Source organism: Mustela erminea, chromosome X (genome assembly GCF_009829155.1).
Source record: "Mustela erminea isolate mMusErm1 chromosome X, mMusErm1.Pri, whole genome shotgun sequence".
In the NCBI taxonomy this organism is placed as follows: domain Eukaryota; kingdom Metazoa; phylum Chordata; class Mammalia; order Carnivora; family Mustelidae; genus Mustela; species Mustela erminea.
Window position 1 is genome coordinate 126,078,720 of NC_045635.1, and position 18,828 is coordinate 126,097,547.

At 52.3% G+C, this 18,828-nt stretch overlaps 1 protein-coding gene across 6 annotated transcripts in view; it reads right to left on the reverse strand.

The window, feature by feature from the left end:
- Window positions 1–16,607, reverse strand: part of CD99L2 (CD99 molecule like 2) — a 91,145-nt gene extending 74,538 nt beyond the window's left edge. For all 6 annotated transcript variants that reach the window (XM_032331060.1, XM_032331064.1, XM_032331063.1 and 3 more), the window contains exon 1: window positions 16,510–16,607. In XM_032331060.1, the coding sequence (XP_032186951.1) occupies window positions 16,510–16,576 (67 nt within the window). In that variant the 5' untranslated portion in view covers window positions 16,577–16,607. The remainder of the gene's footprint in view (window positions 1–16,509) is intronic.
- Between the last annotated feature and the right edge of the window lie 2,221 nt (window positions 16,608–18,828).

Here is an 18,828-nt window from a genome sequence, read left to right on the forward strand (position 1 = left end):
GATCAACTGTTGCTTGGTGTGGGGCTGTGGGGCTGGGAGGGGCTGTAAGATGACTGAGCATTCACTGGATGTAACCTATACCTCAAAAAAAGAGAAGTTTAAAACTTTTTGTGTACTTGGTTTTAGTAAGATTCTCAAGGATTTCTTTTACTGAGGTGTAAGTGAAAATCTGAATCCTGGAGCATTTTCGTGTGTGTCGGCTGCACCTCCAAAAGAGAGACACTTAAGAACTATACTAGAAGAAAAGAAACCAAACACTATTGCAGCACAGAAAAGAAGACCTGGACAAGTGGAAAGGCATACGAAGCTTGTGGCTAGAAGGACCCAAGCTCAAGAGGACGTCAGCTCCCCAGAAGGAGAGGCAGAAGCTGGGTGGAAGCCCCCCCACCCTTCAAGTCAGGGCGAGAGGACACTTAGAAAAGGAAGGGGGAGGGGCCTACTGGCTACTCCCCTCGGCGTCCTCCGCACACCCACCCCCTCACCGCAGAGAAGGGGGACATCTCCCCTCGAAAGAAAGGGAGCAAGTCAGTGAGGAGGAGCTTGCAGCCCAAGCGTACCGGGGACCCGGCCCGCCCCAGCCTGCTCGCCGGCTCGCCGACTCGCTGACCACCCACAGCCCGCGCGCGTGGCCCTTCACTCTCTACACTGTGCCTGCTCCCGACCTCCTGGCCTGCGGTCCACCTCCCAGCCCCGGGGAGAGGAATCTCAGCTGAGTCTCCACTGAGCAGACACCAACCATCACCAGACACTAGGGGGAAACCAGCAACTTCCTTTCATTCATCCAAGAAATGGTTATCGATGAGCATGACACGGTGCCCCGCTCTGGTCTCGGCCCTGGGGGAATATCGGCAGCCAAGGCGACCACAAGTGGTGTCCTCGCAGAGAAGGACTCTATTGGGAATGGAATATTATCCGTGCAATGGAATATTATCTGGCCACAAAAAGGAACAAAAGCCTGAGCCATGCTACAGCCTGTAAGAGCCTGGTAAACCTTACGCTAAGTGAAAGAAGCCAGACACAAAAGGCCACACACTGCACAACTCCATTTCTGCAACACATGCAGAATAGGTACGTGCCTAGACACGCAGAGCTGCTTAGTAGTGGCCAGGGTCGGTGGGGGGGGGGGAACGTGTCGTGCCAAATGACGGCTCCTGGCCTCCCCTCTGCGTCTGGGGTGATGCAAAAGTCATGCAACTAGACAGAGGGGATGGTCACACGAACTCTGTGTGCGTCCCACATGCCACTGAACTGTACGCTTTAAAGGGGTGAATTTTATAAGACGTGAATCGTAGCTCCCTTTTTTTTTAAAGCCAAAAAAAGTGAAACTGCATTTCAAGATGACATGTTCCTGGCGAAGCCGGTGTGACAGTGATTCTACTCAGACACCACGGGGAACCGGACCGGAGTCCAGGCGCCTGGTCTTCTATCCACTGCTGGCCTGCATAATATGGAGAGGGAGAAAGAGCGAGAAGCAAGCAAGCACCAGGGCGTGAAGAGGAGGGATAGGGTAGAGGTCTTGCTCACTATAAATACATCTGGCCTCTAACCAGGGCCCAAGCCTGATGGGCCAAACAGGAACAGAGTGTACTTCCAGGGGCTGCTGTGTCTTGCTTAATCGTATTTTCCCAATGACCTAGGGAGCTTTCCTATAAAGGAAAATCCTTCAGTGAAAGTTAACCAGAAAGCTAGCACAGGAGGACTTACTCACCAAACACTGAAGGCAAAGCCGTCCACAAAGGAGGTCACTCACACTGCCTGGCGGGCGTCATGGAAGGGTGGCAGGGGAGCTGGGTTCGGAAAGGTGAGCGGACATTCTCTGGGAGCAGAGGTGGAGGGCCTGGGGGCCTGAGACCTGTTGAAAGGGCGTACTGCCAACTCCTCCCTTTCTTGCCTTCCCATTTTCCAAATCATTGTGAACCACCTCTTGCTTGACTGTTTTGCATTATTAAGCAGATGTCTCCAGAAGGGTTCCTGAGCGAATATGTCGCTCCTAAAAAGCATCACATTTAATTGTAATTTTTGAGATGATTATAGATTCACATAGAGTTATAAGAAAGAATACAAAGAGAGCCCGTGTACACTTTGCCTTTCTCCCCAAAGTCATATTATGGGCACAAAATCATGGCCCAGTCACACTCGGGCTGTCGACATTCACACTCATCTCATTCCGGTTTTCCTGTCTTCACTTGCTCTCAATGGATGGATTTATTAATTCCATACAGTGTTCTCATAGGTGTACCTTTGCATGGACCATCACCATAGTCAAGATAAACAACAGTTCCAGGGCCACAACAGCGCCCTCGTGCTGCCCTTCTGGAACCTTACCCACCTTTCTCTCACCTTCCCTCTCCCTTCTCACCTGCCCCTAACCACTGATTTGTTCTCCATCTCTAGAACAACATTTGGGAATGTTGCAGAACGGAAATAACGCAGTAGGTGCTCTTTTGTGCAGTGTCACGGCTCTGAGAGTCCGCCAGGGCATGGCGGGTCAGTGCTTTGTTCCCTTTTATTGCTGAGTAGTACTCCCCGGGTTGTTCACCTGTTCACTCAAAGGACAGCGAGTGACGCCCGTGTTTGGGAAATACAAAGAAAGCTGCTGTTGACATTTCTGTCCAGAAAGCCTTATGCTTTTCAGAAGGCCTTTGTTTCACCTCTCTGGGAGAATGACAACTCGGATCCCACACTTTGCCCCTCAGGTCTATGTAGAGGTGCTGCCCCGATGTCTTCTGGTACCCAACACTGGCATGAAGAAGGGAGAGATGAATCTGGCCTCTCTTCCCCTAAGAGGGGACTTGCACGTTTAAGAAAATGATCAAAGCTTTTACAGCTCTTGTTCATGGAGGCAAAAGCCTGGCTTTACTCATGGACTCTCTCTCATTCGTTTGACAAATATTATAAACACCTTTTATGTGCCCCACACTGTGCGAGGTCCTGGGAATACAACAGTCAACAAAACAGACACCACCACCACCACCACCCCCGCCAAATCTTGTCTTTATGGACCTTATATTCAATTGGACTAAAAGAATATTATTCTAAAACTATATGAATTTTCAAAAATTAGTCAACAAGAGAAAACCTAAATTAAATTAAAAGAGGGTTTGGGAAGCTTGCTGGTAATGAAAATAATCAAAAATCAGCTTTGTCAGATGACAACCACCATCACTTAGGAAACTCAATGGGAAAAGGAGAGACCATTTACAACAGGAGTATATGCTGTAAAGTACTTGGCAATTAGTAACAGGAAATGTGAATTACAAACACGAAGAAAGTAAAAACAAACAAACAAAAAACCACACAGAACAAAGAACTAGAGAGGAAAGCCCTGTGTTTGGATGGGAAAATTCAATACTGTTAAAGAAAAAAGAAAAAAAACCTGGCTCTTCAAAAGCCAATGCGATTCTAATGGAAATCCCAATGGGCTTTTTTTTTTTTAATTTGAAAAGTTGACCCTACAGTGTATTTTACTAGTATGTATGGATGGAACACATGGGGAAACAAGTCATTTTTAAAAAGAGTCATTTGAGAAAGACCTGCTCTCCTGTACCCCTGGGGCAAATAATACATTATAAGTTAATTAAAAAAAAGAAAGACCTGCTCTATCAGATTCCAAAATTCATCCTATGTTTAAATCAGAACAACATCTAAATACATTTTAAATTGCAGTACATGAATGACCCAGCTGCATCACTGCTGTCTACAGACCATGCTCGTCCCCAGAGTCAATCCAGTCTGGGGCCCCCGGTCTGGGCGTCACTAGTCTAGACATTTCACACCCCCCATTTTCACTGATCTGTTCCATGCCCCGCTCCTTGCATTGGCTGCTCTCCGCCCAACTGAGTCAAGCGGTGCCCTGTATGCATGTTCCCAAAGAAGCCTACACGAAGGAGAAGACTTCCTTGTCTTTCCACGGCCCGAGACGGGCCACCGGCATCAATGGTTTGGGACCTGCTATTTCAACAGTCAACTTTAAAGATTTTTTTTTAATTATTTGAGAGAGAGAGAGAGTGAGAGAGAGCATGAGAGGGCAGAAGGTCAGAGGGAGAAGCAGACTTCCCGCGGAGCTGGGAGCCCGAGGCGGGACTCGATCCCTGGACTCCTGGATCGTGATCTGAGCTGGGAGGTTGCTTAACTGACTGAGCCACCCAGACGCCCTTGATAGTCAACTTTAAAAAATGCATTTACCCTGGTGGCCTTAGTGAAACCTTTTGGTAGACTGTTGGGGCAGACAACATGAGCCCGTTCCAGTTTGAGAAACCAAGGGAGAGGAGGAGGAGATGCAGGAGAAAGGGTTCCATCAGCCGGAAGGAGGACAGGGGCAGAGCTGGGGCAGGATGAACGCAACCTTGAGCAGGTTCTCGGACGAGGGCACAGAAGCAAGGAAGGAAACGTGAAGCCCTCACTGTGAGCTGGGGTAGGGTCAGGCTGAGCTCTGGGCCTCCTGGTGCCCAGTTTAGCACCCTCTCTGCTGGACTTTCACTCAAGGACATGATCCAACAAGCACGTTAAAGGATGCTCAACTTCATTAGTAATTAGGGAAACGCAAACCAAAACCACAATGAAACACGACCACACACGCATTAGAAGGCTTTTTCTTAACAACCCTCCCCCAAAAAAAGGAAAAGGAAAAGGAAAGAAAGAAACACAATGAAATAAAAGTGTTGGCAAGAATGAGGGGACCAGAACCCACACAGACCACTGGTGGGAATGTAAAATGATATGGCGCCTTTGAAAAACAGCCTGCCAGTTGCTTAAACAGTCCAACAGTGTTACGATATGGCCTCGCAATTCCACCCAAGAGAACTGAAAACTTAAGTGCACACAAAACACGTACGTGAATGGTTATTGCAGTATTCGTAGGAGACAAGCGGAAACCCAAACGTCTGTAACTGACGAACGGCTGAACAAAATGCTACGCACACTGAGGAATCCTACTTGACCATAAAGACGCACGAAGGCCACACGTGTGCTAGAACACAAACTAGCTCTAAGAGTGTATACGCTAACAACTCAAGAATCTCAAAGATCTCATGCTTAAGTGGCTTATATCCATTGATATTTAGGATATTTGAAATTAAAGCTGAGAAACTTTAGAACACAGGACAACACAAACACATCCCATTAGCCCTCAGAGCACTGATACCGCATGCCACACCAGCTCTGGAAAATGCCAGTGTACACTCATGAGAAAAGGAGGGTGCAGAAGGCAATTCACAACTTAAGTGTTGTTACGAAAACAGACCTCGTGGACCCCCCTGAAAACATCTCCAAGGGTCCCCAGACCACAGTCTGGGAAAGTCACTTTCCAGAGACACTTTTGCCCATCTGCGTAAGAACACTCACGGCAGAAAGTGACACGAAAGAACTACAAACACACACACACCTCATTAGCAGTGTGGGTGGAAAGAGGCGAAACACCAAAGCCTACACACAGTGTGATTCCATTTCTGTGAGGTTAAAAGACAGGCCAAACTAAGCTGTATTATTTAGGGCCACATACATAGGTGGTGGAAGTATAAAATGACTGCACAAAAATCAGGCTGGTGGTCACCTCTGTTGGGGAGAGGGGACTGGGATCAAGAGTGGGCACACAGGGTATTGTCAACATTCTGTTTCTCAATCTGCTTGGTGAGAACAGAGATTTTCACTTTAGGCGTGTTAGTGTTAGAGACCTCACTTCTCTGTATCTCCATTTCCCAATAAAGGTAAAAGCTATGTACGCAGTTCCATGCCAATCATGTGCCATAGGTATTTCTGCAGAACAAATACTACTGAAATACCACATTCCAATATGGGAACACTGCCCAGCCCTGGGCTCTGGAGGTAGCCACACTTCCCTGATCTTCCCAAGTTTACCATGAAGAACACACATGACTCCCATGACCCTGGAAGCACCTGGTGTTGTCAGGCTTATCATTTTTAGCCTACCGGAGGGCATGCAATTTTATCTTATCATAGTCTGATTCGCAGCTCTCTGGTGACTAATGAGGTTAAACATCTTTTCATGTTTGTTGTCCTTTTTGATTTCCTCTTTTATGACTGGCCTGGTCAAGTCTTTGGCTCATTTTTCTGTTTTTCCTCACTGGTTCTCAGAAAATCCTAAGATGTATTTAAAAAGACAAGGCCCCCATCTAAAAGTGCGACTAGTGAGGAGCAATGCACCGGCCGGGCTGAGCCATCTGTGCAAATCCGGGCAGACGGCAACTCCCTAAGGCGACTAGGGACAGATCTGATGTAACTAGGATGAGCTCAAGGTCACAGAGGAGCCTAGAGTCAGTTCTAGATGAGCTCAAGGTCACGGAGGAGCCTAAAGTCAGCTCTAGCTGAGGCCAACCACAGACTGGCTGTGGGCGGATCTCCTCCAACACATCTATCCGGAAGCAACAGCATGAGAACAGAAAACTTCAGGGACTCGTGAGGAGCACTGAGAACAGAGGGTGGAATTACAAAGAATATGTCGGTCTCTAGGGCAGTGGGTCTCACTCGCGGACAGTTCTGTCCACTGGGGACATTGGGCAATGTCTGGAATCATTCTGGGTTGGCAAGATTTGGGGGGGGGGGGGTTAGAAGCCAGGGATGCTGTTTAAATAGCCTGCCCGAGCCCATGGAAACATCAACAGCGCCTCCGCCCCAGACAGAAAGCGTGCATCCCTCCGCCGCAGGGCAGTGGCGCCGGGGTGTCTAACTTGGTGAAGCATCTGCCTTCAGCTCAGGTCAGGGTCTCGGGGTCCTGGCTCGAGCCCCACGTTGAAATCCCAGCCCAGCAGGGAGTCTGCTTCTCCTTCTGCCTCTCCCCCTGCTCATGCTCTCCGTCCCTTTCTGTATCTGTCTCAGATGAGTAAGTAAAATATTTTTAAAAGAAAGAGAAGAAAAATAGCGGTGGGGGGGAGCACAGCAAATGCCCCGGGCTGCCCTACCTTCATGAAATCATCCAAAGCCCTTGAATGTCCCACTCTGCAAGCACTTCCTGGGGAGCTGCAGGCTGGGTGCTGTGCTCCCCCTCCCGTGGGGAAAGCCTGTGCCAAGAAGGCCCAGTCAAGCCTGGACATCCATCCCCATCCCCGGGGCAACACCTTGAGAGCCAAGGACATGACAGCAGAGGGAATGAAGAGGCAGACTCAGAGCAATCAACCAGGATTCAGGATTCAGGATTCAGGATTCCCTAAAGAACCAGAAGGCAGAGGAGGCAGCATTTCATCTGGGACCTTGCAATCCCAGGGGATTCATGTGACAGTTTGAAATCATAGCTAAAAATTCTCTGACATCCTTCCAACAAGAAGGGGGATAGATGTTCTCACCTTCAACCTGGACCACCCTTAAGTGACGCACAGCCTACAGAATGCAGCAGACGGGTTACCGCGGGACTTCCCAGGCTGAGTCAGAAAAGGCCAGGCACTCGGTACACACCTCACAGAAACGAAAACGGGTGTTTGAAGCCTTCAACACAATGTTCACAAGAACACGAAGCTCAATGGTCAAAAAGTAGAAACGGTCCAAGTGTCCATCAGCTGAGATCAGGCCTGCAATTCTCAATGTGGAAAAGCCATGAGACATTAAGGGACCCCGTGCGCGGCAGCCAACCTGACCTGAGTGCGAGGGAGGCCTTGTCTGAGCCAGGACCTGGCAGTAGGGGGCACTCACCTGCCTTCGAGGAGCTTACAGCTTTCAGCCTGGTAAGAAAGGGGCTGACGATCTTCTAATGTGTCTTCTAGAACACAGCACCCCTAGACCCAAAGAAACACCTAACAGCTGTTTACTTAGTTCTGACCAATTTAAAGTGGTGGCTAGTGTGGGATCTGACACACACTGATGCGTGTGCCTCAAAACTTAAAACCATCTACAGCATCACCCCGAGTTCACGGCCGTGCCCCAGCGCGCCTGCGTACACAGTTCAGGACCCATGGGTTTAGTCACGGGAGGCAGATCAAGGACTGGAGGTGGGCTGGGGGAATATTTGCCATGGTTACTGTCTGAGCTCCGCCCAGCAGGAGGCCTATCCAGCTCCTCCAGCCCTAACTACCCAGGACGCCAGGATCCCCTCCCCCGCTTGAAGTCCCTGATGGAAAACATTCCCCATGTTGCTTCATCACCCTTTGTTGGTCTCCCCTAATGTGGCCCAGATTCTGCAAATAGCCCTTTAATTACAGGTTCAGTTGCTGTGTGCAAGCAACAGTCCTTGTGCCAGGGATCGTTCTAGATACTAGTGACAAAGCAGACAAAAACCAAGTCCTCTTCCTCATGGAGCAAAAGTCTAGTGGCAGAGACAAGACAGTGGGCAAGGCAGCAGGCAGAAAATACCAAACTCAAGCCGGCTGGAGACAGAGGGGTATTCTGCCCAGTTCAGGTGGGGGGGCCAGGGACGGCCTAAGGTGGGGGCGTCCGAGAGGCAGGGAGGGAGAGGACACGCACCTACTTGGGGAGAAGTACTAGGGCCCACTAGAGGCCAGCCCTGGGCAGCGGTGGGAGATGAGGCCAGAGAACAAGGTGGCCCCACTCCGTTGGGACTTGGAGGCCACAGTAAGGGTCTGCACTTTATTTTCGTTACAATTCAAAGCCATCAGAGGGTTCTGGGCAGAGGGACAAGAGCACTCAGGTGTCTAGGTCACCTGGCTGCGGGGTAGAGACTGAACTGTAGGGGGCAGGAGTGGACTCTAGAGCACCCATCGGGAGGTCACTGCCAGGGGCTCCCAAGAGGAGGAATGGTGCCCAGCTAAGACAGGGAGCCAGGGAAGAGGGGAGAAGAGGAGGGAGTCAGAAGCATTCTGAGGGTGATCACGGCCTAGTCTGCAGACAGATCAGACGTGGGGTTCTCCTCCCTGGAGGAGCGGCCAGAGTCACCAGCAGGACGGGGCTGCCAGTCACTCAGGTGGGAGAAGGCTGGAGGGGATGAGCAGAAGTTCACGTACGCACGTGGGCCCTTCTGAGATGCCTATTCGCAGGGGTAATAGTCAAAAGAATTTAACACAGCTGCACAGGGCATGAACCCCAGGCTTGCCAGATTTGGGGAAAGGATGGGGAGGTCCGGGGATGCCAGGGGAAGGGCCAGGATTCCATTGCTGGGTGGCGTGACCTGAACTGGAAGGACTTCAGTAACCTAAACACTAGCAGTGCCCCGGCCACCTCAGAGATGCTGAATGCGCCTGGAGGCCAAGAGCTATCACAGCTGGGGATAGAAACCGAAGAATCACAAGCACACAGACGGAATTTAATTTCAAGCCACGAAGCTGGTAAAAGCATCTGGGAAGCAAGTGTAGGTTAAAAAGTCCACCAAGGGGGTGCCTGGGTGGCTCAGTGGGTTAAAGCCTCGGTCTTCGGCTCAGGTCATGATCCCAGGGTCCTGGGATCCAGCCCCACATCGGGCTCTCTGCTCGGTGGGGAGCCTGCTTCCTCCTCTCTCTCTCTGCCTGCCTCTCTGCCTACTTGTGATCTGTCAAATAAATAAATAAAAATCTTTTAAAAAAACAAAGCAATAAAAAAGGCCACCAAGGATGCCATCAGAGGTGTTCCCCCAGGCCCAGAGCTCAGAGAGGGGACAAGCCCTCAGAGAGGGGACAAGTGCTTCACGGGGGAGGGGTGATCAGAGGGTAGCAGGTGTCCCTCAGGTTTAGCAACAGGAACCCACTGCTGACCCTGGCCAGGGGCACGTTCAGGGGAGGGGTGGGAAGCTAAGTGTTGGGAAGAAATGAACGGGAGCCTCAAACTACAAGCCCACGTGCTATACTGTAGGTGATGAACGGAAGATGAAAACGTGGTTTCTGTTTGTTTGTTTTTAGGCACTGCTTTGGATTCTTACATTTCAAGCTGGCGTGCGGAGCCAAATGAATGAATGATGAAAAGTAAAAAAGCAATCGCTCCTGTCAAACAGCCAGAACTCTGTAGGCAGCCAAAGGGCTATAAAGAGCCCCTAAATTAGAGCTGTTTCTGCTCATTCGGATGCTGGGCCCTGCTCATGAATTCATGAATTCTTATAGAACCCCCTTAGGCAGGCAGCCTCTTATCCTTCTCCGCCTGTCTGGGGAACCTAACTTTCCTAATACCTTGACCACACACCACCTGTTTGCGTTCGCAATGACTTGGCTACTCCCCACAATTCTGCGGGGCCGACAAAAGCAGAGATCAGCAGCCTGCTGGTGCAGATAAGGCAAATGTCGCCAGCAAACGTGGGGCCACACTGGAACGCAGGCGCTGTGTTAATTCCGTCACCCCAGGCTAGCTGAAGCAGCAATAAAAATGAAAAGAAGAATGTCAAAATGAGCCCATGCCTGGGCACTATTTTGGTGGTAATGAATTCCACACTGCAACAGTATTTCCCGCTGAGGGGACCGTCTCTAACTTGGAAAGCAATTCCAAATGAACCACCTGGCACTGCCAGCCAGATGTCGTCTAGCCTCTCCTTTAAACAGATGTTCACTGAGCAGGGGCACCGCTCTCGGCAGAAATCAACCACAGGGGCGCCTGGGTGGCTCAGTGGGTTAAAGCCTCTGCCCTCAGCTCAGGTCATGATCTCAGGGTCCTGGGAAGGATCTCCACATGGGGCTCTCTGCTCAGCAGGGAGCTTGATTGTCCCACCCCACCCCCCACCGCTCCCGCCTCTCTGCCTACTTGCGATCTCAGGTTTGTCAAATAAACAAATAAAATCTTTAAAAAAAAAAAAAAAAAAGGAAACCAGAGTTCTCCAAGTATTTTGGTTGGTTTTAAAGCTGCTCCTAAGGAGTCAGAGGGTTCTGCAAAACGGAGCTCAAAACTGGCCGGGGCTGGCGTGGTCCAAGAGCATCCGTTCCGCTCTGGTCCTCTTTCTCCACCTGCCCGGGGAGTGGGGGAACAGCACAATTAGCGGAAGCCCGGGCTGGCAGGGGCGGTGAGAAAGGAGAGCTGGCGGCTCCCTCCTCCTCAGCAAAGGGGCAGGCATGGCCCAGTGGCCCAGCCAGATCGAAACCCTCTGTCTGGGGACGCCTGGGTGGCTCGGTTTGTTAAGCAGCTGCCTTCAGCTCAGGTCATGATCCTGATCAGCCGGATCCCAAATCGGGCTCCTTGCTCGGCAGGGAGCCTGCTTCTGTCTCTGCCTCTGCCTGCCATTCTGTCTGCGGGTGCTCGCTCGCTCTCTCTCTGACAAATAAATAAAATAAAATCTTTAAAAAGAAAGAAAGAAAGAAAGAAAGAAAGAAAGAAAGAAAGAAAGAAAGAAAGAAAGAAAGAAACCCTCTGTCTGTCCTGGGGGCCCAGACCGCACTCTGCTTCAAGCAGCCCTCAGGACTGGGGAGACGGAAAAGGCCTCTGGGCACGGCAGCCCCCGCTCCAGTTGCCTCATGAAGCAGTTTTTAAAACACCAAACCCGAGCCTAAGGAATGTAGCTGTCCCCCCAGGCCCTTGGAGGAGATTCTTAGCACCCACTGGCACACCCAGAACACCCCGCAATCCCTCAGTGCACAGTGGGGATTGACTTAAGGCTGCAAATCAGAACGATATAAGGAAACCTCACAAGCTAGTTTTTTCAATGGATGAAGAGCAGGCTAGTAGCTACCCCTTCGTTTTTCTGTTGGTTGCTGTTGCTGCTACAACAAATTTCAACAGATTTAAAACACTTTTTTTTTTTTAAATCTTCTAGTTCTGGAGGTTAGAAGTCCAACACAGGTCTCACTGGGCTACAAGCAAGGTGTCAGCAGGACTGTGCTCCTTCTGGAAGCTCTCAGGAGAGTCCACCCCCTTTTCCGGCTTCTCAAGGGTGTGTGTACATCTCTTGGCTCCTGGCCCCTCCGTCTTTGGGTCAAATCTTCTATCACGTCGCTCTCCGCTGACTCGCTCTAGCGCCTTTGCCTCTATCCTCCCTAGTTAAAGGATCCCTGTCTTCCAGCTGGCCACGATACCCAGGGGAATCTCACTCAGTCGCCGCTGATGAGCTGCCACAACTCTCCCTTACTCGGAACCGGACAGCCACAGGTGCCAGAGATCAGGGCATGGCCCTCCGTGGGAGCCTAGCACAGCTCCGCCTCTCCTACTTTCGTCCACGCAGTTCCCACACGTTTTGGTTAGGACACATTTAGGATGACTTTAAGCTTTTAGAGGCAAACCAAGGCTGACCGATCAGGGGACTTGCGAGCAAGACTCAGGCAGAGCAGAGCCTGGGCTGGGAGACAGGACCCCCTGCGGCCAAGCCTCTCCAAGCACACGGAGATCAGCAGAGGATTACATGCCAAGGGCGAAGAGGAGGGGTGGACACACAGCAGGAAAAGCACCAACACCAGGTGGTGGAAGAGCCTAGAAACTCAGTGCACCTGGAAGGTCTCTTTCCTGAACTCACCAGAACCCAAACCGGCTCCTCCCCACAAGCCCCTCTGAGCAGCCAAAAGGCCTCCTCTCTCTATTGGAGAGAGAGGGATCTACTGGATCCCCATCTCTACTGGAAATAGCTTCAGCCCCTTCCTCAGTCCCTGCAGAGGCCAGAGGCTGGCTCTCAGGGCATTGTTGGGGGGAGGGGTTAAATAAACATGTTGGAGCTCCCTCGTGTCCAAAATGACAGAAGGGGGGGGATGTGACCTGTGACAGCAAGGAAGGGACCGAAAACCAATCAAAACATGTGACACTAAAAGGCCAACCGTCCCCAGACCCTGTCAGTCCAGGGCAATGACTGCCCTGTACACTCGGGGGTGACGCAGCTCTGGGCCAAGCCTGTACGTGCCCCTGTGGCCTGGTTGGCTCATACCCAGTATCCAGAGTAGGCCCCCCGCGGGGCTTCTGCCGGGACCCCAGCCTCGCCTCTCAGGGCCCCCGGCACGTGGCACCCCCTCTGCTCTCCTCTCTCCCCTCCCGACCAACCCCAACCCAGGGACCACACGCTGCCCCGACTCTCATTTGTTTTGCTTGAACTACAGCGAATTTTTACTAAATGGAGGTATAAGTCATGCACCGTACAGCGCACCCTACAACTGAATGGTTCTTAGAACATTCACAAACTTGTGCAACCATCACCTCTATCTAGTTCCAGAACATTTTCATCAGCCCAAAAGGAAACTGCACTCACTCATCAATCCCTCCTTGTTCCTCAGTTCCCCACCCCCAACCCCTAGCCTCTGGTGACCACTCACTCATCTACTGTTTTGTCCCTGTGGATTTGCCGACTCTGGACATTTCATATAAATGGGATAATATGTGGGCTTTTGTGTCTGGCTTCTTTCACTTCGCATATTATTTTCTAGGTCTGCACTGTGTATTTTTAAATTTTAAAACGTGGCTTGGAATGTTTTAGGTAGCGTGAATAATAATTACTAACAGAGGTCACTGGGGCATCCATCTGTATTCAGTCCTCCAAACAACCCCATGAAGTGGATGTTGTGGTTATCCCCATTATACAAATGAGGACACTGAAGCACACAGCAATTAAATGACTCACTCCTAGGAGCGCTGGCCAAGCTTGCTCCAAAGCCTGCACTCTCCCACCGCCAGCTGGGCTCCTTCTCTTTAAGGGGGCAGGTACTCAGCAGCCAGTGGCTTGCCCACACATTCGTCACCCTTATTCTCGGCTACTTTCCATATGTCTGTGACCTGCCCCATCCCTGGAGGCATCTACATTTGTGAACCCTGAGTTCGAGTCCTAAAGCTCGCTGGGCTGCTCATTTTTCATCTGAGAAATGGGTTACCACAAAGTTACTTTTTTTTTAAGATTTTATTTATTTATTTCAGAGAGAGAGCATGCGCACATACACGCACAAGCTTGGGGGAAGGGGCAGAAGGGGAGAGAATCCCAAGATGATTCCACACTAAGTGTGGGACCCAACGCGGGGCCCCATCTCACAACCCTGAGATCACAACCTGAGCCGAAATCAAGAGCTGGATTCTCAACCAACTGAACCACCCAGGCGCCCCACCACCAAGTTACTTTTCAAGGTCATATGTGAGTGCCCATAAAGGACATGAGAAAAGGAGATGGGTCAGGGTGCCAACCCTTCCGGGTGGTTATGAGGGGTCCCTGTGGGTGGCGCACTGAAGGCCCGGTGCCTGCAAGACACTCAGGAAATGGAAACTTTATTATCATTACCGCCCACCTGCACCACTGGAGACTCCTCTCCTCACTGCACAAGAGATCAGCTTCCTATTTCTGTAGGTGAATTCAGGCACCATACTTGTCATCAGAGGATTTTTTTCAGAACTAGTAAAATACACACTGGACTAAAAAGCCCTCCCAAATTAGAACAGGGATGACTTGGTAACCACGCTTTTAAACTCCTGGAAGCCTGAAGCCTGTCTCAACTTGCCAGAGCCCGAGGGGATTTCATGAATCATGCTTCGAGTTCTGTGTGCTGAGGGCTGCTGGTCTTTCTTGGTCACAGGTCACTACTGAGGACTGGGACCAGGTATAAATAAAATGGCTCTTGCACAGGCCCACCCACTCCACCACTGTGAGGCTCCAAGAGAGGCAGCTCTCAAACTGCAACTGTCCAGACTCCCAGAGCAGCCGCAATTCAAAGCCCGTATTTGTCATGTTGTTTTGCACAAAAGAGCCACAAAGCAAGTTCCCCACCTGGAAGCAAAAGCTTCCTCCGGTTCAGTTCTCTGAATTACAATCAAGAAGATCACTAAGTAGTCGTCTTATCCGGGTGGGATCCTGGCTCAATCTCTTCCAAGCTATGTGACCAGGGTCCCCGCGCTAATATCTAACCAGCAAAACTGTTGAGGCAACTATAACCACCAAGCTTTGTGAGGTGCCTCGCACACTCCCGTTCCCCTCAAGATGCCTTTGTTGTTGCGCATAATAGGGCCAAGCAAACCAGGCAAGGTTCAGAGAACATTCCCAAGGCAGGAGCGCGGCCTCCAGGTGCTTAGAAGCAGGACTGTGCAATCAGACAAGCCTGGGGTCAAATCTTAGCTCTGCCACCTGAGGCAAGTTACCTCCCTCTTCCCTGGGCCTCCATTTCATCTGTAAAATGGTTACACTGGTTCAATTTCCTCTGCCACCTCCTAAAGCATGTAGTATAACCTGTGATGGCGAAAATCGAGACCTGCTGATTTCCCTTCCTCCCCTTGTCAATGTGCATACCATGGTGAAGACTTCCAGAAGGTATCCTTGAAGGGAATGTCATTTTTCTAACTTTTCTGCACTTCCACTTTCAACGTGAGCCAATCAAGTGACCAGACTTTTTCCCACAAATGCATCATAACAAAATTAAAATGTTAACCCCCAAGAAGCAAAATGAAACGGAAAATTCAACCGCCCTGTAACTTGTTTTATCTTCCTTCATGGCACTGACAATGTATTACGGAGACTGTGACATTGTTTGTCTTCTACCCCCCCCCCCCCAACACCCGGACATTAGGTCCATGAAGAGACAGTCTTAGTCTTGTTCGCTGCTGCATCATCTGTGTCTGGAACAGAGCCTGACACCTTTGCAGAATACTGAATGGCTCTTCTTGTAGCAAGTCCAGAAGGGCTGCCCACATGAGAAACATTTCCACATCTTTTGCAAAACTGCCTGAGACTGCCTACTGTTTTCCAGTGTTCCCCATAAGTAACATAAATCTCACTAGAACCTAACACGAGGACAAAGTTTTGTTTTTGCTGAGCTCATGTTTTTCACGAGCTGAATTTGCCTTCCTCGTCAGGGAGCTCAGAGCATAACTCTGTGTTCAACTGCAGCGTTTTCCTCAAACCTCTTTCTGATGTGGAGACGGGATATAAATAAGTGTGAGAAGATTCTGTCTGTACACGTCGGAGGGCCTATTTTTAACCACGCACTGCATTTATCCTAAGATGCTTCTCAAACTTAAATGTGCCTGCGAATTACCCAGAGATCTGCTTAAAATGCAGAATCTGACTCAGTCGGTCTGGGGCGGGGTCTGAGATGCTGCATTCCCAACAAGTCTCAGGTGATGCCTATGAAGGCCCTGGACCACAGTCCGAGTACTGAGGGTTTAGGAAACTTGCTCCCTTGGTTCAACAGCATTTCTCACTCCACCTCCTTGGCAAAAGTCGCCCATGCTCCCTACCCCCCACCCCGGGCATCAGAAGCACCTGGGGAGCTGGTCAGACTTACAGCAGATCGCTGCCCCCCACCATCCCGTCCCCGCAGAGATCCTGACAAAAGGGGGTAAGAATGCGCCCAGGAAGCTCCCCAGGTGCTTCTGCGGTAGGTGGCCTCGAAACACATTTTGAGAGGCCCCGCTCAAGGGAATGAGTGCGCTCTCTTCAAGGTTTTCCCAGCGGCAATCTCCTGGGGACAGCTGGTGTCACCAGTGGTGACACCTTGTGCAGGATTGTAAATGGGATTTTTATTCCGCTGTTTCTAGCTCGGTCCCCCATCTCCGACCACACGGATCGCGGCAAGGTCAGAGTCCCCGCGGGCCCGGGGTTCGCACCCCCATAGCCCCGCACAGCCCCGCCCACCTGCCCGCAGCGTCCGCCGCAGGCCCGCGAGGCGGGGGCCGGGCCGCTCATGCGCAGCACGGGGCCGCGGGGCGCCGAGCTCCCGCCCTGCGGCCCACAGGGCGGGGTCCCCGCGCGCCCCCCGCCCGCCTTACCTCTTTGGACCAGAGTGGCCAAGGAGAAAGCGAGGCAGATGAGGAAAGCCGAGCGCCAGACCACCATGGCTGGGAGCGCGGGCGGAGAGGCGCCGGAGGAGCGCAGTGAGCGCGAGAGCGCCGGAGGGGGAGGTCAGGGAGGCCGGGAGGCCGGGAAGGCGCTGGGACCGAGGAGGAGGAGGAGGAGTCGCAGGGGGAGGAGTCCCGCCGCCACGGCGGGGCCCCGCCCAGAGCCGGCGCGCGCGGCCCAGCCCCGGGAGGGCGGAGGAGGGGCACAAGCGCTGGCGCACAGGCGCTGGCGCCGGGGGCGCGCTCGGGGCGCGCCCGGCCGGGGCCCGGCGAGGTGGGGCGGGACTGCGACTGTGGCGCGAGGGGCGGAGCTAGCCTGCCGCCCCGGGGGCGGGATCGCTGAGCGAGGGGCGGGGCCCGTGGCTCCCAGAGGGTGGGGCGGCCTTCGTTGGGGCGAGAGCCCGCGCGTGGCGGGTTGCCCGCGGGCCACTCCACCCCCGGTGCTCCGGAGGCGCGCCTGCGGGCCCGAAGCAATGTGTCCACAGGGGCAGAGGAGCCGGAGGCGCGGGCGGCCAGGGCGTGCGGGGATTTCCACTCGGCGCGCCAGACTCCTCCCGGCCCGGAGCACACGGCAGGTGCGCTGTGCCAGCCGGGTGACCTTGGACAGGGCTCTTCCCCTTCTGGACTTGGCGTCCTCCCGGTAAAAGGCTGTTCCCTGGGAGCCCCTCCAGCTGCGGCCCCGGGACTCAGCACCCGTGCTCTAGCCCCAGTCGCTGGGGCTGAGGTCGCTCTTCACTGGGCTGGCTGCCCGGCCCCTCGCCGATCCCTGCGGGAAACTGTAGGGCAACCCCGTCCGGAGATGAAAGAAAAGAGCCGTTTTCGTGGCAGCCCGCTGTTGGCAAACAGCGGCACGTCTCGAGGAAATGAGTCCAAGGGCGGGGGCGCCCGGGCACGCTGGGGGTGGGGGGGCGTGCGACCTTGGAGCCGCAGCGCCGAAGACCCGGGGGTTGGGAGGGAGGATGAGTGGGAGAGACGGGGTCAGCTCCCCGCAGGCTTTGACGATTGCGCTGAAAGCGCAAGTTCACATCTGCAGCGCCTCTGTACTCGGTGATCGACAGATGCGCTGCAGTCCTTTCCCATAAAGCCTCGCAAACCGAGACCATCTTCGGGGCTGGGCGAAATCAGATTCCAACACTGCCTTCAACAACAGAATGCCCGCCGCAGCCTTTGATGTGAGCACCCTCAAGAAGGGCTCCAGCTGCAGCCGGCTTTCCAGGACAAAGAGTGAGCCCCACTTCTCTCCGGAGTGGCAGAGCGGCGGCGTCGAGCCTGCCCCTGCCGGCCGGCGCTCTGAATCCTGCGGCTGGCAAAGCAAAACGTATAAAGAGTGAGTTAATACCTTAATTTTCAGGCAGTACTTATCCTGTGACACTAACTAGCTGGAGCGTTAACGGAAATAGCTAGTCCTTACTGAACACACACTATATACGCGGCATAGTTCGGGCATTTTACCCCTATTTTGTATTTCTCACAACTTCATGTATCACCTCAATAATTAATAAGGGAAAAGGAGTAAAATGAAGGTTCTCTGAATTTGGGGGAGTTAAACAGCTACAGTGCCCACAGTGTCAAAGAGGCAGGAGGACCCCTAGGAACCCCAGTGAGTGCATGGCTAAGAGCATGGGCTTTGGAGCCGGAGAGGGTTGAGATCATGGCTGGAGCCAATAAGGTTGTGTGGAGGATTAACTGATATGGTGAAAAGTGCGAGACCTGAGACAGAGTGAGCACAGAAGCGGTCTTGTTAGTCCTGGAACTTAGTCCTGGAACACCTAAAGAAATATGGTTACTGCGAAGTTGAGCCGTGAATTCCAGGCTGCAAGTATGGCCCCAACTTTCCCAGCAACTCAGGGGTGTTCTGGGCCATTCCCTGGTGCCTTGGCCTCAGTGGCCCCATCTGTACAAGGAGGGCACCAGACGTCATGGGCTGGAGAGTCCCTGCAACCTCTGAGGGGCAAACCCTACCACCTATCTACTCCTCCACACTGGGGAGGCATGAGGAGGCGAGGAAAAGGCAGTCACCAGGGAGTAGAGAGTCACACCCAACTGGAACTTTACCTGCTAAACAGGCAGTAGAGCTGCCCAGATCCCACCAGCTAAACCACTGGCCACAATGTAACAACACAGCAAAACTATTCTCTGCCTCAGGGTAGAAGGCCAAATCCAGCCCACCTGCCTGTTCCTACAGCCTGCAAACTAAGAGTGGTTTTTGCGTTTTTCAGTGGTTTAAAAGATCAAAAGAAGGTTATTTTG